The sequence below is a fragment of the Alosa sapidissima genome, chromosome 3 (genome assembly GCF_018492685.1).
Source record: "Alosa sapidissima isolate fAloSap1 chromosome 3, fAloSap1.pri, whole genome shotgun sequence".
NCBI lineage: Eukaryota > Metazoa > Chordata > Actinopteri > Clupeiformes > Clupeidae > Alosa > Alosa sapidissima.
Genome location: NC_055959.1, coordinates 6,045,406 through 6,061,405, shown reverse-complemented (window position 1 = coordinate 6,061,405; position 16,000 = coordinate 6,045,406). Strand labels below are relative to the sequence as shown.

The 16,000-nt window shown below is 41.0% G+C and overlaps 1 protein-coding gene across 3 annotated transcripts; it reads left to right on the top strand.

Annotated features, from left to right (window-relative positions):
• Positions 1-1,014: 1,014 nt before the first annotated feature.
• On the top strand, positions 1,015-15,506 carry glyr1 (glyoxylate reductase 1 homolog (Arabidopsis)). 3 transcript variants are annotated; one of them, XM_042084806.1, is made up of 16 exons: positions 1,015-1,113; positions 1,782-1,818; positions 1,996-2,075; positions 2,178-2,316; positions 2,687-2,782; positions 3,275-3,358; positions 3,856-3,909; positions 5,666-5,716; positions 5,852-5,925; positions 6,390-6,489; positions 7,308-7,418; positions 9,199-9,300; positions 9,622-9,784; positions 11,733-11,912; positions 12,488-12,612; positions 13,616-15,506. In XM_042084806.1, the coding sequence occupies exons 1-16, from the start codon at positions 1,076-1,078 to the stop codon at positions 13,688-13,690; spliced, it is 1,509 nt and encodes a 502-aa protein (XP_041940740.1). In that variant the 5' UTR covers positions 1,015-1,075; the 3' UTR covers positions 13,691-15,506. The 3 variants fall into 3 exon arrangements, with proteins under 3 accessions (XP_041940740.1, XP_041940741.1, XP_041940742.1); XM_042084807.1 differs by lacking the exon at positions 3,856-3,909; XM_042084808.1 differs by lacking the exons at positions 3,275-3,358; positions 3,856-3,909.
• Positions 15,507-16,000: the final 494 nt, after the last annotated feature.

The window sequence follows — 16,000 nt, the reverse complement described above, 5'->3', positions numbered from 1 at the left end:
CCAACAAGATTTTAGGTGGCTTGTTCAGCTGCTTTACATTTCTTGGGATCGTTTAAGCTATGTTCATATGTGTTTATATAAGCTATGTTCTTCCAAATTGTCTTCAATTGTCATCACTGATGTACACAATCAGGAAAAGTCTACTGATTTCCACAGGAGAAACTGAAAAATCATATTGCAATGGAATCATAGGATTATGATGATGTTATAAATTAATTAAATGAAATTGCTTTGGACAAAAGCGTCTGCCAAATCCCATGACCATGAATCAATAGTATAGTAGGCATACTTTCAAGCCTATATAATAAATGTAAAAGTAAAACAATCATGAATACCTTTGTTCCTTGACATTCAAATAGGCTAAGCCAGTTTTGTTTTAAGTATAGGCAGTGTTACTTGTAAATAGGCTGCTCAGCAGATATCCATACTAGATCCACAAAGCGGTACAAAATATGACCGCTGCTCAGTCCTGCATTCTCTTTTCAGCATAAATGAAATGCTTGTCTATTTGTCTCCATCATCTACTCCATCCCATACTCTTACAACTTTTGTGTATGTAAATTAGTGTGTGCATAGTGTGTGTTTGTTTTTGTGTGTGTCCATATGTGAACGTGTGAAGGGGGGTGAACAGCCTGACCAGGTGCTTGGCCTTGACAGTGCAGGCTAATTTTAACCTGCTGGTTTTAATGTCATGTCATAATATAAAATAATTTATCTGTCAATTAAATTTGTCTAGGCCAACGCCTATGGATTCTCATGTGAGGGTTTACTCGAGGCGTGAATGTCTGCCATACCAGTGTTCTATGTAGGCCTATACGGTTGTGATAGGTCTTTTTGATTGTTATCTGACATTGTACATTTCACCAAAACATGTTCCTCATTTAGGCTAATTTAAAAACACAGCATGAACCTAGTACGAGAGTGAGTAGACTGTATGCTTTCCAATACTGTATCAAATATTTTGTAAATTCAAGTGCGCCGTTGTTTGTATCCGCTTGGGGTCACACCTCATGTGATCTTTAAGTGGGTGTGTTCTTACCCTGGATTCAGTGCGACGTTTTCAGTACATTTTAAGATGGCGACGGTGCATCTGAGAATCGGGGATTTGGTATGGTAAGATATGCCCTTTCAAAGTGTTAGAATTAAAAATGTACATTATAATTAAAATGTCGCATTGAAAACTAGATTAAGATAAGGCCCTTGAAGGTTTTGGATCGAAATAGTCTCGTTAGGAGTAAAGAAAAGCTGACATATTACTTCACGAGTCAACCCAAACAAATGCAGTCAGCGCTTCCAGATAGGCATAACGTTAGCCGAATTGCTAACCAACTGGTTTGCCTGCTATTTTGGTCGTTAGCTGTGTTAGCTAGCTGTGTGCTTTCCATAACTTATTTTAAGATTTAATAGTGGCCCACAACTTGCCGCACCCTATGTGGTTTTAAAGTATTTCGTATCTCTTCCTTTTACAAGCATGCACATAACGCTAATGTAAAGAAGACCTTGACACAAATCTATCTAAAAGGTGGCGATTTGCTGTGTTAACGTTATCTCTAAATGCAAATGGAAACGGAAGCTAGCCTTGCTAGGCTGTTACATGGGTGTACAACTTATACAAACTATCCAGTACTTTGTTTTATAAAACATACCAACGTATATGTTGTTGGTACTGTAATGGTTGGAACTATCACGATCGTGTATTGACTGCGAGGAATATGCCCAGTATTTTGTTTGCTGTTATCATCAATGTCGCATCATACTCCTGTCCCTGTGATCTCTTTCAGGGGGAAGCTCGGACGCTATCCGCCTTGGCCAGGAAAGGCAAGTTTCTCCTGACCTATCGATTGCCCATTGTATTTGCCCATTGTTTCGGGATTCTCAGCCCAGCCCCCCCGTCTTTTAAATGCTATTTTTAAATTGGGCATTGGCTATATATCTATACATTTTAAGAATTCCACGCGCTGTTTGCTTGCCTAAGCTTTTTGTGTCTTCCTGCAGATTGTAAGTCCACCAAAGGACTTGAAAAAGCCAAGGGGCAAAAAATGCTTCTTTGTGAAGTTTTTTGGAACTGAAGACCAGTGAGTAGAGTTATCAAGCTCAATCTTTGTTTCATGATTGTCTGTCCTAGGTCTTTATCCAGTTTGTCTTACAATGTTCTCTCTGTCTCCCTCACTGCCAAGTGCCTGGATAAAGGTTGAACAGCTAAAACCTTACCACCCCCACAAAGAAGAGATGATCAAGATAAACAAGGGCAAACGCTTTCAGCAGGCCGTAGATGCGGTGGAGGAGTTTCTAAAGAAGGGCAAAGGGAAAGACCAGGTAACTAGTATTCTCCGGCACGGTCACAACACAGTCTTGAACTCTAGCACTGATTTCAATTAATCCTAGTTTTATTGATGATTATGATGATGATGATGATGATGATTATTATTGAATTATTGACAATGAGATGAAAGCCTGTAATCATGGCAGTTGTAATGATGGATGTTGGGGAGGTGAAGATGACCATCATTGGCCACCCTTACATGCTTCTGTTGTCAGTTCAGCACTGCTCTGGGGTGGTGGTGCGCCTGCATGCTTGCATCCTACCGAAAGCATGCTGCCCTCAACAGAAGCATGGTGATTTATTGTCGCAAGTTGGTTGGTGTGCAAGGTTCACAGTTCACACAGTAACGCAGATGACAAAAAGTCCACAGAATCAAAAGGCCGAAAAGCTCCAGCCAAGCCCATGAAGATCATTGAAGAGGACGACGAAGATCCTTTCAAGGGGGGCTCGTCTGACAAAGTGAGTACATGGGACGCCATGTGCATCGTTTAGGCTGTTGTGCAGACAATGTGGGAGGTGATTGTGGCATGAGTATTGGTGGGGGTGGGACAGGTGGCTCTTGTGTGCATGTATTTAAATAGCAATGGCAGTTTGTCTGAGCTGTACTTTAGAGGCCATTTGTTCAGCACCTGCTGTGGTGTGTTGTGCCTTCCTGTGTGTTTTTCAGTTCCAGCCTGATTGTGTAGGATCCCCTCATACCCGTAACTGTGAACCTGTCCATGTTTTTTGCTGGCGTGTTTCATATATATTTTTATACATACATACATACATATATATATGCATCATGACTTTCAAACTATTGCTGGTGGCCATTTGCAAACAGTTGAATGAAAGTAGACTGGACTCTCCTCCCCTCTATTTCTTTCTTCTGTGGTGTATTTTTATTTTTGTATGGAGATGCCATAAAGCCAGAAGATCCTCCAGGTAAACGTATGTCTCTTTCCCCTTAAGGAGTTAACTGACTCAGACCCAGAGCCATCCTCCGCCCAGCGTCTGGTCGCGGGAACAGTCTCAGGATTCAAGTGGGAGAGCAGTGTAGGTGACACTCACCACAGCTTGCTTTGCCTGCACCTATTGCTGTCTTAACCGCACAAAGAGAAGCAGATCTATGCACTGTATGCTGCTGGGTTTTTTTTTAACATTTTTTTTTTTTAAACTTCAGTAAGCATTACTGGCTTTATGCTGAAATGAAACCCAACTAGTATGATTATGTTCTACTGTAGTTGTGCATAGGTGGTAGATAACCTTCTCCCTTCAGGGAAGATTATTTCACTCCTTTTTACTCCTAGTGTGATCTAGTATGATCTCTTTGGCAAGTTTTATTTATTTGAGCACTCGCTTCAGAAATTTGTCTAATTTCCTCTCCTAAAAAATGTGAGCATCCCTTCTTTTCTCTGCTTTTGCCCCCTATGCATCCCAAGCCCTGGCACACACACACACACACACACACACACACACATATATGCAATCCTTTACTAGGTCAGCCAGTTTCTCTGGAGAATAGTTTCCAATTTAACTTTTTTCCATTGTAGCCAGTAAAGGATGACCCACATTTCCACCACTTTCTACTCAGCCAGTCTGAGAAGGTAAGTGGGAATGGCTTTGCTGGGCTGCAGAATGCTTTTAAAGCCTTTTATTTCTATTTATTGTTTATTTTTGTTAGCGCTATCCTCCCTTTCAGACCTGTTTTGAGGTGTCTTGGACATTGCACGGAATACTCTCTCCTTCCTCCTCTCCTTTCCTAACCTGTTCCCTTCCTTGCAAATTTATCATGGTGATTTTTATTATTTGATTTTTTGACACGTCCACCCAACTTGTGTGTTGTGGCACTCCAAACGAGTCCCCCTGTTTAAACGTACATATAGAAATTCAAGTTTGCGGCTAGAAACAGTCAAATAGTGTGTGTGGCTGGTATGGGACCTCTAAAACTGTGTTCTTGCCTACACATGCATGTTGTGGACTGGATTGATGTGTGTTAAAATAATTAGCAGAACTTGTAAAAAAAAAATGGAATGATGTAAAAAATAAATAAGAAGTGTACTGGTGCTGCCAAAGATACATTCCAACACATGAGTCCTTATTCAAATGACAGTCAAGCTGTCACGTGCATAAACTAAAGATACGTTTTGGTGAGTAGGGTCATTGTATGGATCCACCCATTGCTGAGCTCAGGATCTTGGTCATCAAATGAGCAAAATGAATTTGCTGAGCTATTGAATTATCTTTCTTTAAAGATTTCTTTTGTAAATTTTTTGCACCTTTGCACGACTTTGCACTTTGTCCACCATTTCAATTGGGGCCCGTGCTCACTTAATCTGCTGTGTGTCACTCTCCTCTGGTCACTGCAGCGCCAGTGTCCATACCCCTCCTCTGTCTCTTGTCAGCTTCAGTTTGACTCAGTTGTGCAGATTAAAGTCAGCAAGCTAGGCGTGTCTATTATTTCCCCGTTTGAAGAACTGTAACACTGCCCTTCACGTCACAGAAAGTCCACCATCTTGTCTCGTCTGTGCCCCCCACTGTGTGGTGGGACTCTAACGGCTCCTACACACAGTTCCGTTCCGTCAACGCATGCCAGTGGGTGTTCCCGACGGTTGCTATGCAAATGACTTGAAGTATAACCGTAATTTCATTGGTTGGTGCCGTCCGTCGATTGGCTTGATTGGCCGGTGCCGTCTGTCGGTGCAGCATCTGCAACGGATGACGTGAGCCCATGTAAAGTGAATGGGATGCGTCTCCAGCAACGCACGCAGCTGTGTGTAGGAGCCGTAACTAAACTCTTGGTCTGTTTGCTCTAACTGTAACACAAAGCATATGGTTAGACTGATAACTGGTTTACAGTTCCAAACCCCCCCCCCCTCTCTCCTTTCTTTCTTTCTTTCTTTCTTTCTTTCTTTCCCCCCCCCCCCCCGCCCCAGGCGACTTTACCAGATCAGGCCCATTCTGCCCATGTAACTGAGGATCGCCGTGGCTAGACAACCGTCTAGGCAAATGTCTGTCCTTTTAATGTCACACCAGAGCATTATATTGTTTTTCTTGGCCGTCTCTCCTTGATTGACTAGCTAAATCCAATGCGCAAAGGTAGCTTTGAGAAGAAAACCGTGTTCCAGTCTCACTAAACAATCTGGCAATGCCTCTGATAGAGATGTTGATGCAAGACATCTCGCAGAAACGGTCCATTCGGAGTTTGTTTATTGACCATACTGAAGCTGCCAAAATATGGAGGCCCCGGGTAGCACCGTGTGTGTGTGTGTGTGTGTGTCATCCATGTGGCTGTGTTAAGTCCCTTTCTTAATTCCTAAACCGAAAGCCTTAACAATTTTTTTTCCACCTGTCTCCCTGCAGCCTGCTTCATCCATTGAACCCATCAGCAAACGTCTTAAAATCATCGAGGAGGTGAGCTGCTCAGAGATGGAGCTGCCAGGCAAACAACCGGCAGAATTCAGTGTGACTCAGCAAATGGTGGCCTAATTGGCTGTATAGGTTTTTAATTCCAACCAAATTTTGCCTGTCTTTCCTATCTGCTTGCAGGATACAGGGTCCACCTCTATTCAGGCAGCTGACAGCACCGCACTGAACGGCAGCATCACGCCCACAGATAAAAGGTAATTAAAAAAAGGCCGGGGGGGGCGCGTCTACGGGATAAACGGCAGCAGTTGGATCATGTTATGGTCTCCCATCACATTAGTCTTTTTTTCAGCCTGTTTTGCCCTACTTTAATGTAGGTTGTTGGATTTTATGTGCTTTTGGATGTCAGTTCTAAGATTCTTTTTGATGGACAAGCCCCCCCCCCCCCAGTTTAATTAGGATGAGATGTAATGTGCAATTGAGTTGGTCCTGTACCTGCTGGTCCTGTACAAATGAGCCAGCACATTCAAGTTGAGCATTAATGCAAAAGCAGGCTGTTTTTACTTAACAAGCTTTGCAGCACTTGCCAGTAGGATATGTCTTGAGAGGGAATTATGTAAATAGTCACATTACCATTTTCAGGTTTCTTATTTTGACTTGCAAATCTTTTCATTTGATATGTTTTTGACTGCATCATGCCCCCCCCCCTTCCTTTTAACAGAATAGGTTTCCTTGGTCTGGGGCTTATGGGCAGTGGAGTAGTCTCAAACCTCTTAAAGATGGGGCATGTTGTTACAGTGTGGAACCGCACAGCTGAGAAGGTAAAGTGATCGAATGGAGCAGCAAGTGTGACCCTGTGTGTGTGTAGAGTTGTGTTAAAGGAACGTTCCGGTTTTTAGCACTTTAAGGCCCTTTTCTGGTTTGTTTTGGATGAACTAGAGTGGTGGACACCGACATTTTGACAATTGGTCCTGTCTCGTCTTTTCTGACTCGTTTTGAATTGAACCACTCGGTGAGTTGCACAGTTTTGAAAATGAACGTTAAGGGTTGTTTTAGGACATGTTTGAGTAGCCTACTACAGTATGCCCATTGCCAGCCACCCTGAGAAGTCAAAGGTCAAAACGAGTCAGAAAAGTAGAGACGGGACCAATCGTCAAAATTTCGGTGTCCACCACTCTAGTTCATCCAAAACAAACCAGAAAAGGTCCTTAAAGTGCTAAAAACTGGAATTTTCCTTTAATGTAAACTTCTCATAGTCAGAAACAGCTGGTTTCAATCAGCTTGGTCTTTATGCTGCAATCAATGTTTTACAACTCTGTTTAAACAATGTGGCCAGTAATCGTTTATTGTGAATGTTGAAACCAGTCCTCTGGCAACAAGAACTTAGTTTCCTCCCACGCTGTGGCCAATTATGAGTGTGAATGGTGTTTAAAAAGCAGGGAATGCTAATTATATTTGGGTCATTCTTTGTTGTGTGTGGGAGGGGGGGGGGGGGGTCCTTGTGTTTTTTTTTTTTTTGGCGCAGTCTGCCTTTTTGGCTGATCTTTCTCTGGCTGGATGATGGAGCCTGAAAGAGTTTGACTAAAATGTGTGTGTGTGTGTGTGTGTGTGTCTGTATTCATGTGTGGTCTTTTTGCAGTGTGACCTGTTCATCCAGGAAGGCGCTCGGTTAGGGCGGACGCCAGCAGAGGTTGTGTCCATGTGTGACATCACGTTTTCCTGCGTGTCAGACCCAAAGGCTGCTAGAGATGTAAGTTCTGTCCAAAGCTCTGTTCAAAGCCTTTATCACATGTGGGGATTTGGATTTACCCTCTTGGATTCTGTAGCTTTATAAAAAAAAAAAAAATAGATATATAGATTATATATAGATTGTTTTGTCACGTCAAAAGATTACCACCGGTTCTAGTGGCTTAATATCCCCAGACTATGTGGTCTATGTTCTCATAACTGTGTAAAACAGATTGGAATCTTGGCATGAAGACTTCCATTTTCAGCTATGCTGTACTGTAAAAAAACATAGTGAAGGCTCATGAGGGTGCTGTTACTTTAGCCATTAGGCACCAGTAGCAGCAGATTAATATGACCTTGAAAAGAAAAGTAGGGATTGCTTTTGGTCTGTTCGACAGTTCTTCATCGCTTCATATCACTTCTCTGGTATGTCTTGAATGTACGTTAAGCTGCAGCAGGATGTGAGTCGTCTAGAGCCACATTTTGTGTAAAGGCCTGCTTTTCCATGGTACTTAAGCAGCTCCGTGCATTAAAGTAATAAAATGAACTAGAAAACGCAATTCCAGGGAATTACCAGTGCATGAAAATGCAAAACATATGGTGTGAAATATATTGTTAAAACAGATGATGTGCTAATTGGCAACCAACATGAGGTTTAATATAGTTGAAATGACTGAACTAGGTAGATGAGGTTTAATATAGTTGGAATGACTGAACAGATAGGTGGATAGTGTAAAAGGTTAAATTATTTGCTAGGTAGATGAGGTTTAATATAGTTGGAATGACTGAACTAGGTAGATAAGGTTTAATATAGTTGGAATGACACAACAGTTAAATAGGTGGATAGTTTAAAAGGTTAAATTATTTGCTAGGTAGATGAGGTTTAATATAGCCTGGCCACCTGGCCTAGGATTCTAATTGCTTAACGGCAGTCTTAATAGAGCCATATTATATGCTTAAAGCCTGAGACAGAGTATATAGTTTTAAAAATGTAGATAGTGTAATGGATGTTGATAGACAGAAAGTTGAATGGATGTTGATAGGCAGATTGGTTAATGGATGTTGATGGATAGTTTAATGGGTGGATGAGTGAATGGTTTGAAGAGGATGAATGGATAGAAAGTTGGTTGAAATGTGCCTTATATCCTTATAGAATGGAGAGACACAGAGAGAGTTGGCCTAGTTCAGCAGAAAGCAGTTGATACAGGTGCAATCAGTTGAACTGATTCTTTGATGGGGCCTAGATGAGCAGCTGGAAGTTGATACAGGTGCAAATCAAGTTAATTAGTCCATTGGGATGTCATCAGCCTAATGTTAAGTCTATGGGGAAATTTTGAGTAGTTTTTAATAAATAGTTTAAAAAGTATAAAAGTTACACAGATAAAAAATACATTGCCCAGATGTCCTAAGTAAGACCTACGTAACATAGTTTGAATGAAGTTTCTACGTTAAACGGTAGAGAAGAAGCCTAGGAAGAACAGTACAGTGCATTTTCATGCACTGTAATGACGAGTGGAATTCCGGTTTCCTCTGGCTTTCTTGATCTATTGTCCTTGAGTAGCCTCTTGGAAACTCCCCCCTTTCCCCAGTCTCTTTCCCACTCTCCTACTCTTGTATTACTATTACATGTCTTTATGTCTTAACATATTAATACATTAAATCGTTTGTTGTTTCCCATGTACTCACGTTGTACTCATGTAATATCCCCCGCCTGCCCTCTGTCTCATGCTTTGTGTTGTTGCATCATATCCTGTCCCATTGACGTCTGTCTGTAAGAAATGTGACCTGTGTCTCTCTGTCAGCTGGTGCTGGGCCCTAGTGGGGTGCTGCAGGGGATCAGGCCAGGCAAATGCTACGTGGAGATGTCCACCATAGACCCCGAGACGGTCGCAGAGCTATCACAGGTAACTGTGGACCACTTTGACACCAATGTGTCAGTGAAGTTTGGTGTGTATGTCTGTGTGATTTACATTTTAGGTGCTTCTCTTGTTACTCAGCTTGCATGTCAACCTTAACTTAAATCTTCAATTTTGAAATGAATGGGGAATGAATGAATGAATTGAATTGAGTGAAGTTGTGTGTAGTGAAATGAATGGAGAATGCTGTGGGGTAATGGGTTCTTGATTATGGAAGAGTTGAAATGAAGAATGTTCATACCAGAGGTTAATCTCTCACCTTGTTGTTTTTTTTTTTTTTTGGACTTTGCATTTGTTTTTTTTGTCCAGGTGATCACATCCAGAGGTGGGCGTTTCTTAGAGGCACCAGTATCAGGCAGCCAGCAACTGTCAAACGAGGGCATGCTCGTTATCCTCGCCGCCGGAGACCGCTCGGTCTACGAAGACTGCAGCAGCTGTTTCCAAGCCATGGGCAAAACCTCGTTCTTCTTAGGTACACTCCCCTATACTGTTATTTGGAGTCCCTCCAAACACTGGTCTAGAGCCTGCTTACCTGAGCGGTAAGGTACCTGTAGCCATGGCGATTTCTTTTTTCTGGATTTGTAATGTTTTGTTTTTGATTGGAATGAGAGCTAAATTTGATGCGTCCGGATATTGAACCATGACTTGGTTACTACTAGGCTACTACATGCTGGCCCAGCTCCTTACGGTGCTTACACTCCGTTTTGTTGCGTGCAGTGCCGGAGACTCATCTCGTTCACTTTACATGGGCTTACATCATCTGTTGCCCAACTGAATTGTGGGTCGGTGTGTCGCGTTGCTTCCGTCGAAAAGTTGAGAAAAGTTTGACTTTAGCAACACACCCCTAACCGTCGGGAACACCCACTGGCATGCGGTGATGCAACACAACTGTGTGTAAGCAACGTTAGCCACTACACTGCCCATGCAGTACAGCAGCACTGAGGCAGATGCATACTGTACACTGTTGGCCATGAACATATGGCATGACATTGTGGTAGCTAATGGGGATCTGTCATTGTTCACAGAATGTGCTACAGTATGATGCAAGTGGAGAGACCTGCTTGATCAAATCCAAGTCGCTTTGGATAAAAGTGTTTGCTAAATGAATGAACTATAGTAAATGTAGATGGATGTGTTCTTTTACACAGTATCCAGGCATGCGTTTCTTTTACTGCTATGACATGAGTACTAATACCATCTGGACGGCTGTGGGTTGAGATTTATAAAAGCAAATGTTTGTTTAGGCAGGTGCTGCACAATGTACACACAGCCTGACTGGGAAGGTGAAAGCATTGCCTCAATTTGTTTACAGTTTCATTACAGCTTCATGTAAATGTACAGTTCAGAATCAGAACCTGTAGGTTCAGACATTTAACAGACACTAACTGTGTCACTAACAGACACTAACTGTGTCACATTTAACACACTACTGGCCACACGATCACCCATCGATTCAGTGGAGATACACTGACCGTACAGCTGTTTTCTATTATGACGTATCAAAATCACCCAGAAAAATAGAAGGGGGGCGATTAGAGCGACACGACGGCCGTTGTTCCACTTTCCGCATGCGTTGCCCCATTCACTGCAATAGATTCTATTCAATTTTGCCGGTCGCCAGCCATAAATCACCGTCGCATTGCCGGCCGTGTGTGTAGGCCTTAAAACTCTCAAGTATTTAATTTACCAGAATGTCAACCGCTCGTATAGTACATGTTGTAACAGTGTTGCAGCATTCTAGAATAGCAAGAACCACATTGAGTTGTCATGCATTAGCTCTGGTGGTGTACCCCACGTAAACCCTGTGGACAGCAAATGTTGGATGTCATTGAACAATAATACAAAATTTGCCTAAGAACCAGAGAGACCTTACAGCTATCACTGTTTTTCTTTTGGGAATCCCCATGAGGTTTGTTTCCATTGTTAGTTTAGTGTCCATATGTTACCCTCCAAAACATCAACAAGAATAGAGCAGGCCTTTTCCCCGACCAGTGCAGGACTTCCCAAACACTCATTATTTCATCTGTCATGAGGCATGCACACCTTAGTCATACCTGTAAAGTGTGTTTTAAACAGGTGGAGTTTCAGTGGTCTCAATCAATGGTCTTCCATTCAGTGAGGTCTATAACTCTCATGTTATAAGTGTGTTCCTATGGAGAGTCCCCTATATCAAAGTGAACAAGCTGATTTTGACATGCCAAAGGCCTCTAGATAGGTTTCTGTGTGTGTTTGATGGGTTAGTTGTGATGGCCAACTCGATTGAAGGCAAAACAATGACAGAATATCTATTTTTTTTTTATGTTGATTGTGATGGGGGGGGGGGGGGGGGGATAACTCAAATAACTTTGATAATGTAATCTAATTTTAGTGTTCTGCTGTCTCCTTTTCCACATTCTGTTTGTGTGTGTTGTGGTGAGCAGGTGAGGTGGGCAATGCAGCGAGGATGATGCTCATTCTCAACATGGTCCAAGGAAGCTACATGGCCACCATCGCCGAGGGCCTGACCTTAGCTCAAGCCACCGGCCAATCACAACAGACCTTCCTAGACATCCTCTGCCAGGGACAGATGGCCAGCTCCTTTGTGGACCAGAAATGCCAAAGTATGTTCCTGCAGAAGTCAAATGTGTATGTTCCCTCTTGATAGGTCTGGCCTCTTAAGAGCAAAGATAGTCACTTCTCTCAGTCTGATTGGTATAATCAAAAGCCATACTAGAATTCCTAAACCACATTTTGGTGTGAACCAAACTAGAGAAATTCCTGATTTTATGATGAGCAGACCAGAAGGTCAAGTCCATTTTTATAGCACATTTAAAAGCAACAGCATTGCACCAAAGTGCTTTACATAAACAACAACAACAAAAATAAAATAGTAATAGGCTAAATAAAGAAAATAACAAATGTAAAATATCAAAGAAAGCAACAGATGGCCCTTGTATTAATATTAATGAACATAAAAACAAAAATGAAAGAAAATGGAGTTAAAATAACAGAGAGAGAAAAATTGGGGGAGAGGTGAAGGGGTCAGTGAGTGTAAAAAGCTAGGGAGGAAGAGGTAGGTCTTCAGGTTGGATTTAAAGCTATTGATGGTGGGAAATATTGGGAATAGAATTTGTGCATGTTATGATGGTTTATTCCTTTGCATATAATGAAACACCCCTCCCTTATCCTTTTTCAGATATCCTACAAGGCAACTTCAAGCCTGATTATTACCTGAAACACATTCAGAAAGATCTCAGGCTAGCAATCTCAATGGGTGACTCTGTAAATCACCCCACACCAATGGCAGCGGCTGCTAATGAGGTAAGATGTCCCAACATAGACTCAGGTTTATAAAGAAGACTCCACCATGTGCATAACATTTAAGTTAAAAGCCTACTTTTGGTAAACAAATGAAGTACATTTGAATCAGTGTCATGTATATACTGTATTATAGCTATTAATTAAAAGACAACATTGTCCAGGCCACAGATCCAGTGCCCCTAAGGACCCAAGTTTAAGTGTGGCCTGAAGGATCGGCCTTTAAAGCAGAAATCCAGGGATTTTTTTTTTTCTACATACTGCCTGGCTTCTTTAGCTGTTGGAACTAGAAACTCGAGCTAGTTAAAACCGATTGTTTCTGGGGCTTTTCCGTACCAACAGTAATCCTTGACCTCGAGAACTGGAGATCTATGTGAAAAATTGTCAGATTTCTCCTTTGACGTATAACCCATTCGGTCATGTAGCAAACAGGCATACAGATATTGACACCAAGTATTAAGTGATATCAGATGGGAAACCATAGATAGTATAGATGGCAGAATGTTATCATAGTTTAAAACAGGGGGTCAGGGTTATGAGCAATGGGCCAGTATTTGGAGTGTTCGCTTCAGCCATTTAGCATTTAGTTTTTTTTTTTTTGTTTTTTTTTTTGTTTTCACATCATTCATACAGTGCATCAAAACAAATTCTTATGACATAAGGTTGGATAACAAATATGTCAGTCTTAGCGGGTTCAGACAGATAGTCCATGGTTTGAAAGCATAGCCCTCAAGGATCAAATACTTAGACTGATCGACATCATTCATGGTTTGTGGGTTTAACATTGGAGACTGTTTCCAGCATGTTTTGATTTTAGTAGAACAACAGCATATCACATACCATGCGGTCACTTGACTGGTACTATATACTGTTCTCTAACTATGGGTTGTACAACTATACATTTTGATGGAGTGATATTATGTGGACTTATAAGCTTGTTGATATATTTCTATTCAAATATTACATATTTGCTAGGTTCTGACCATGTGACCCCCCTCCCTTGCAGGTCTACAAAAGAGCAAAGGCGTTGGACCAGTCAGATAATGATATGTCTGCCGTCTACCGGGCCTACATTCACTAGGCTCCCGAAGACAAACTCAAAACGTTGGACCACACTTTTTTTTTTTCTTCTAAACTCCTGTATCTCTTCATTCTGATCTATTTCATTTTTCTATATATTTCTTTTCCAGTTGGTTATGAATTTTACCAGGCTCCGAGTGATCATTTCTTCCCATGTGGTTGTGGGAGCTCTGTTGCAAGCTACTGTGAGCATTGCACTGACTTTGATGTTGCTACCCCTAAAGCTCAGTGTGGGGTAATTCACACGTTTTTCTGATTCTATTCCTTTTTGGTGGAGAAAGAGAACGATGTTTTTATTTTGATTTGTGTTTTTTTTTTTTTTTTTGGGCTGTAACACAACACACTGCATCTGTCTGACGCAAAATTTTGTTTTTCTTTTATTTATCATTCGTAGCACCACATTTTAAAAAGATATCTATATTTAATACCAAGTATATTATTTGCAACGAATGTTCAGAATTCCGTAGATTATTAAGGTGTTGGGTTTTTTGTTGGTTGTGGCCTGGGGAAAAAAGCACCAAGAAAATGCTCCTGCATTGCCTTAATAACAGAGCCCAAAAAATGACAGATATATTTATTTATTTTATTGCTGAGGATTCCAGTCCTTTCTTTGGTGTGTTTTGCCCATTTAATGTTTTTGCATCACAGTTTTGAAGAGGACAAATAAGGGTAGGTGGATGGGCGATTTCCAATGCCTTATAACAAAGTAATGTACTTTAAGATGCAGTAACACAAAAACCTGAGTGGATTTATCAGTCTAACAATAAATCAAAAGCCTATCTGTTCTGTCAATAGCGTGTGTATCTATGAAGCAAGCAAAATCAATTAACCTGATTAAGTTGACCTGTAAGTGACATTGCGACCAAGAAGTTAAAGCCAGTGTAAAGTTCTTTGAGGTTGAGGAACTGTGTTTGGACGTTGGTAATGCACAGCAGTGGTGCGTGTCTGTTTACTACAGAATTAATTTTGGGCAACTCGATAGGCTAATGTGAGCATGCATGTTTTTGTTTTTACAATTTTAAGCTGATGAATTCTATACGTCAGTCATAAGTAAGGTTTGTTTTCCAATTTTAATGACCGAGTCAGACATGCATAGATGAATGCATACTTTTGCCTTAACTGTTTCTTTATTGACTTTTGTTTGTTTGTTTGTTTTTGTTGGCTTTGGCGGTTGGGGAAAATATCTGGCGAAGGAAAGGGTCTGGTCATTTAAATGAAACTCATGAATCTATCTTGTCAGGGCAAGTACTGTGATCCTTTATGTTTTATCTGACTATGCCTTTAGCATATTAAATGTTTTGATTTTAATGCAAGCTTCATTTTTATGTCTCTGATCAATCACTTTGGAAATTAAGTTGCCTATTGAAGACTGTAATCAGACGATCCTAGTTTTGCCAAAAAAGGTGAATGGTGTGTTTGGTTGAGATGGTGAGTTTTTTTATTTTTGTTTTAAGGTGAATGGCAAATAAGTGAAATGTGTATATAGTCCCCACGGATGAATTATTCAAGGGATATTTGAGGATATTCAGACTTTCATTTGGGCTTTAATGAGTTTATTAATCAACTGCTATCTTAATATTGTAGTTTGTTTTCTTGTGTTAGGTCAAAATCCTGTAAATGGTTAATTAAGACGTGCTTTCAGACTTGCTATTGACATGTAAAAAAGGAAAAACAAATCAAGACTTCATCCAATTTGTGTAACAAATAAAGCTGTTCTAATCTGATATTTATGATTTGATGTAAATGTGAAAATGTTCTCTTTTTTTTGTGCAGTTCAATGAATCCTCTTCTGATTAAAGAAACAGAGTGATAAACTGTTCTGTGGCTTAGTTGTGGTCGTTTGGTCTTGACTCGTTATGTATTGTACAAATGTATGTTCAAGTAAAAAAAAAAAAGTGTTAGCCATATTATAGCGTGGTATCAGTAGGCTATTATCAGAGAATGAGAATGTCTAATAAGGGGAGAACCGCCACTCTCGGGAAACTTCCGGTTTCTGAACTGGTTGCAGTTCCTTTTCTGGTTCCACATGAGGGCGCTCACGAATAAGTGCAGAATGAATGGAGGCCTATGGAGCTGTACCCCTCAAATCCACTTTTCTCGGGATATAATTTTTTGCCCAGAAATTCGAATGTTGCAGTAAAAAGAGGGGGCAGAGAAAATACAAACCGCGGAGTATTATATTTTTTGAGTCACTTATTTGTTCTAAAAAGCCTTTCGAATGTTTCAATGATGTCATTCATTAGCAGAAAGCTAGTGTGTTGTGGGCAACAACGACCCAACCTGTAAGAAATCGAAAGGGCGTGACTACTCG

Coding starts and splice junctions, on each gene's coding strand:
- glyr1 (XM_042084806.1), top strand. CDS start 1,076: ATGGCGACGGTGCATCTGAGAATCGGGGATTTGGTATG. Junction 5,717..5,851: donor GTCTTAAAATCATCGAGGAG/GTGAGCTGCTCA, acceptor ATCTGCTTGCAG/GATACAGGGTCCACCTCTAT. Junction 11,913..12,487: donor TGTGGACCAGAAATGCCAAA/GTATGTTCCTGC, acceptor ATCCTTTTTCAG/ATATCCTACAAGGCAACTTC.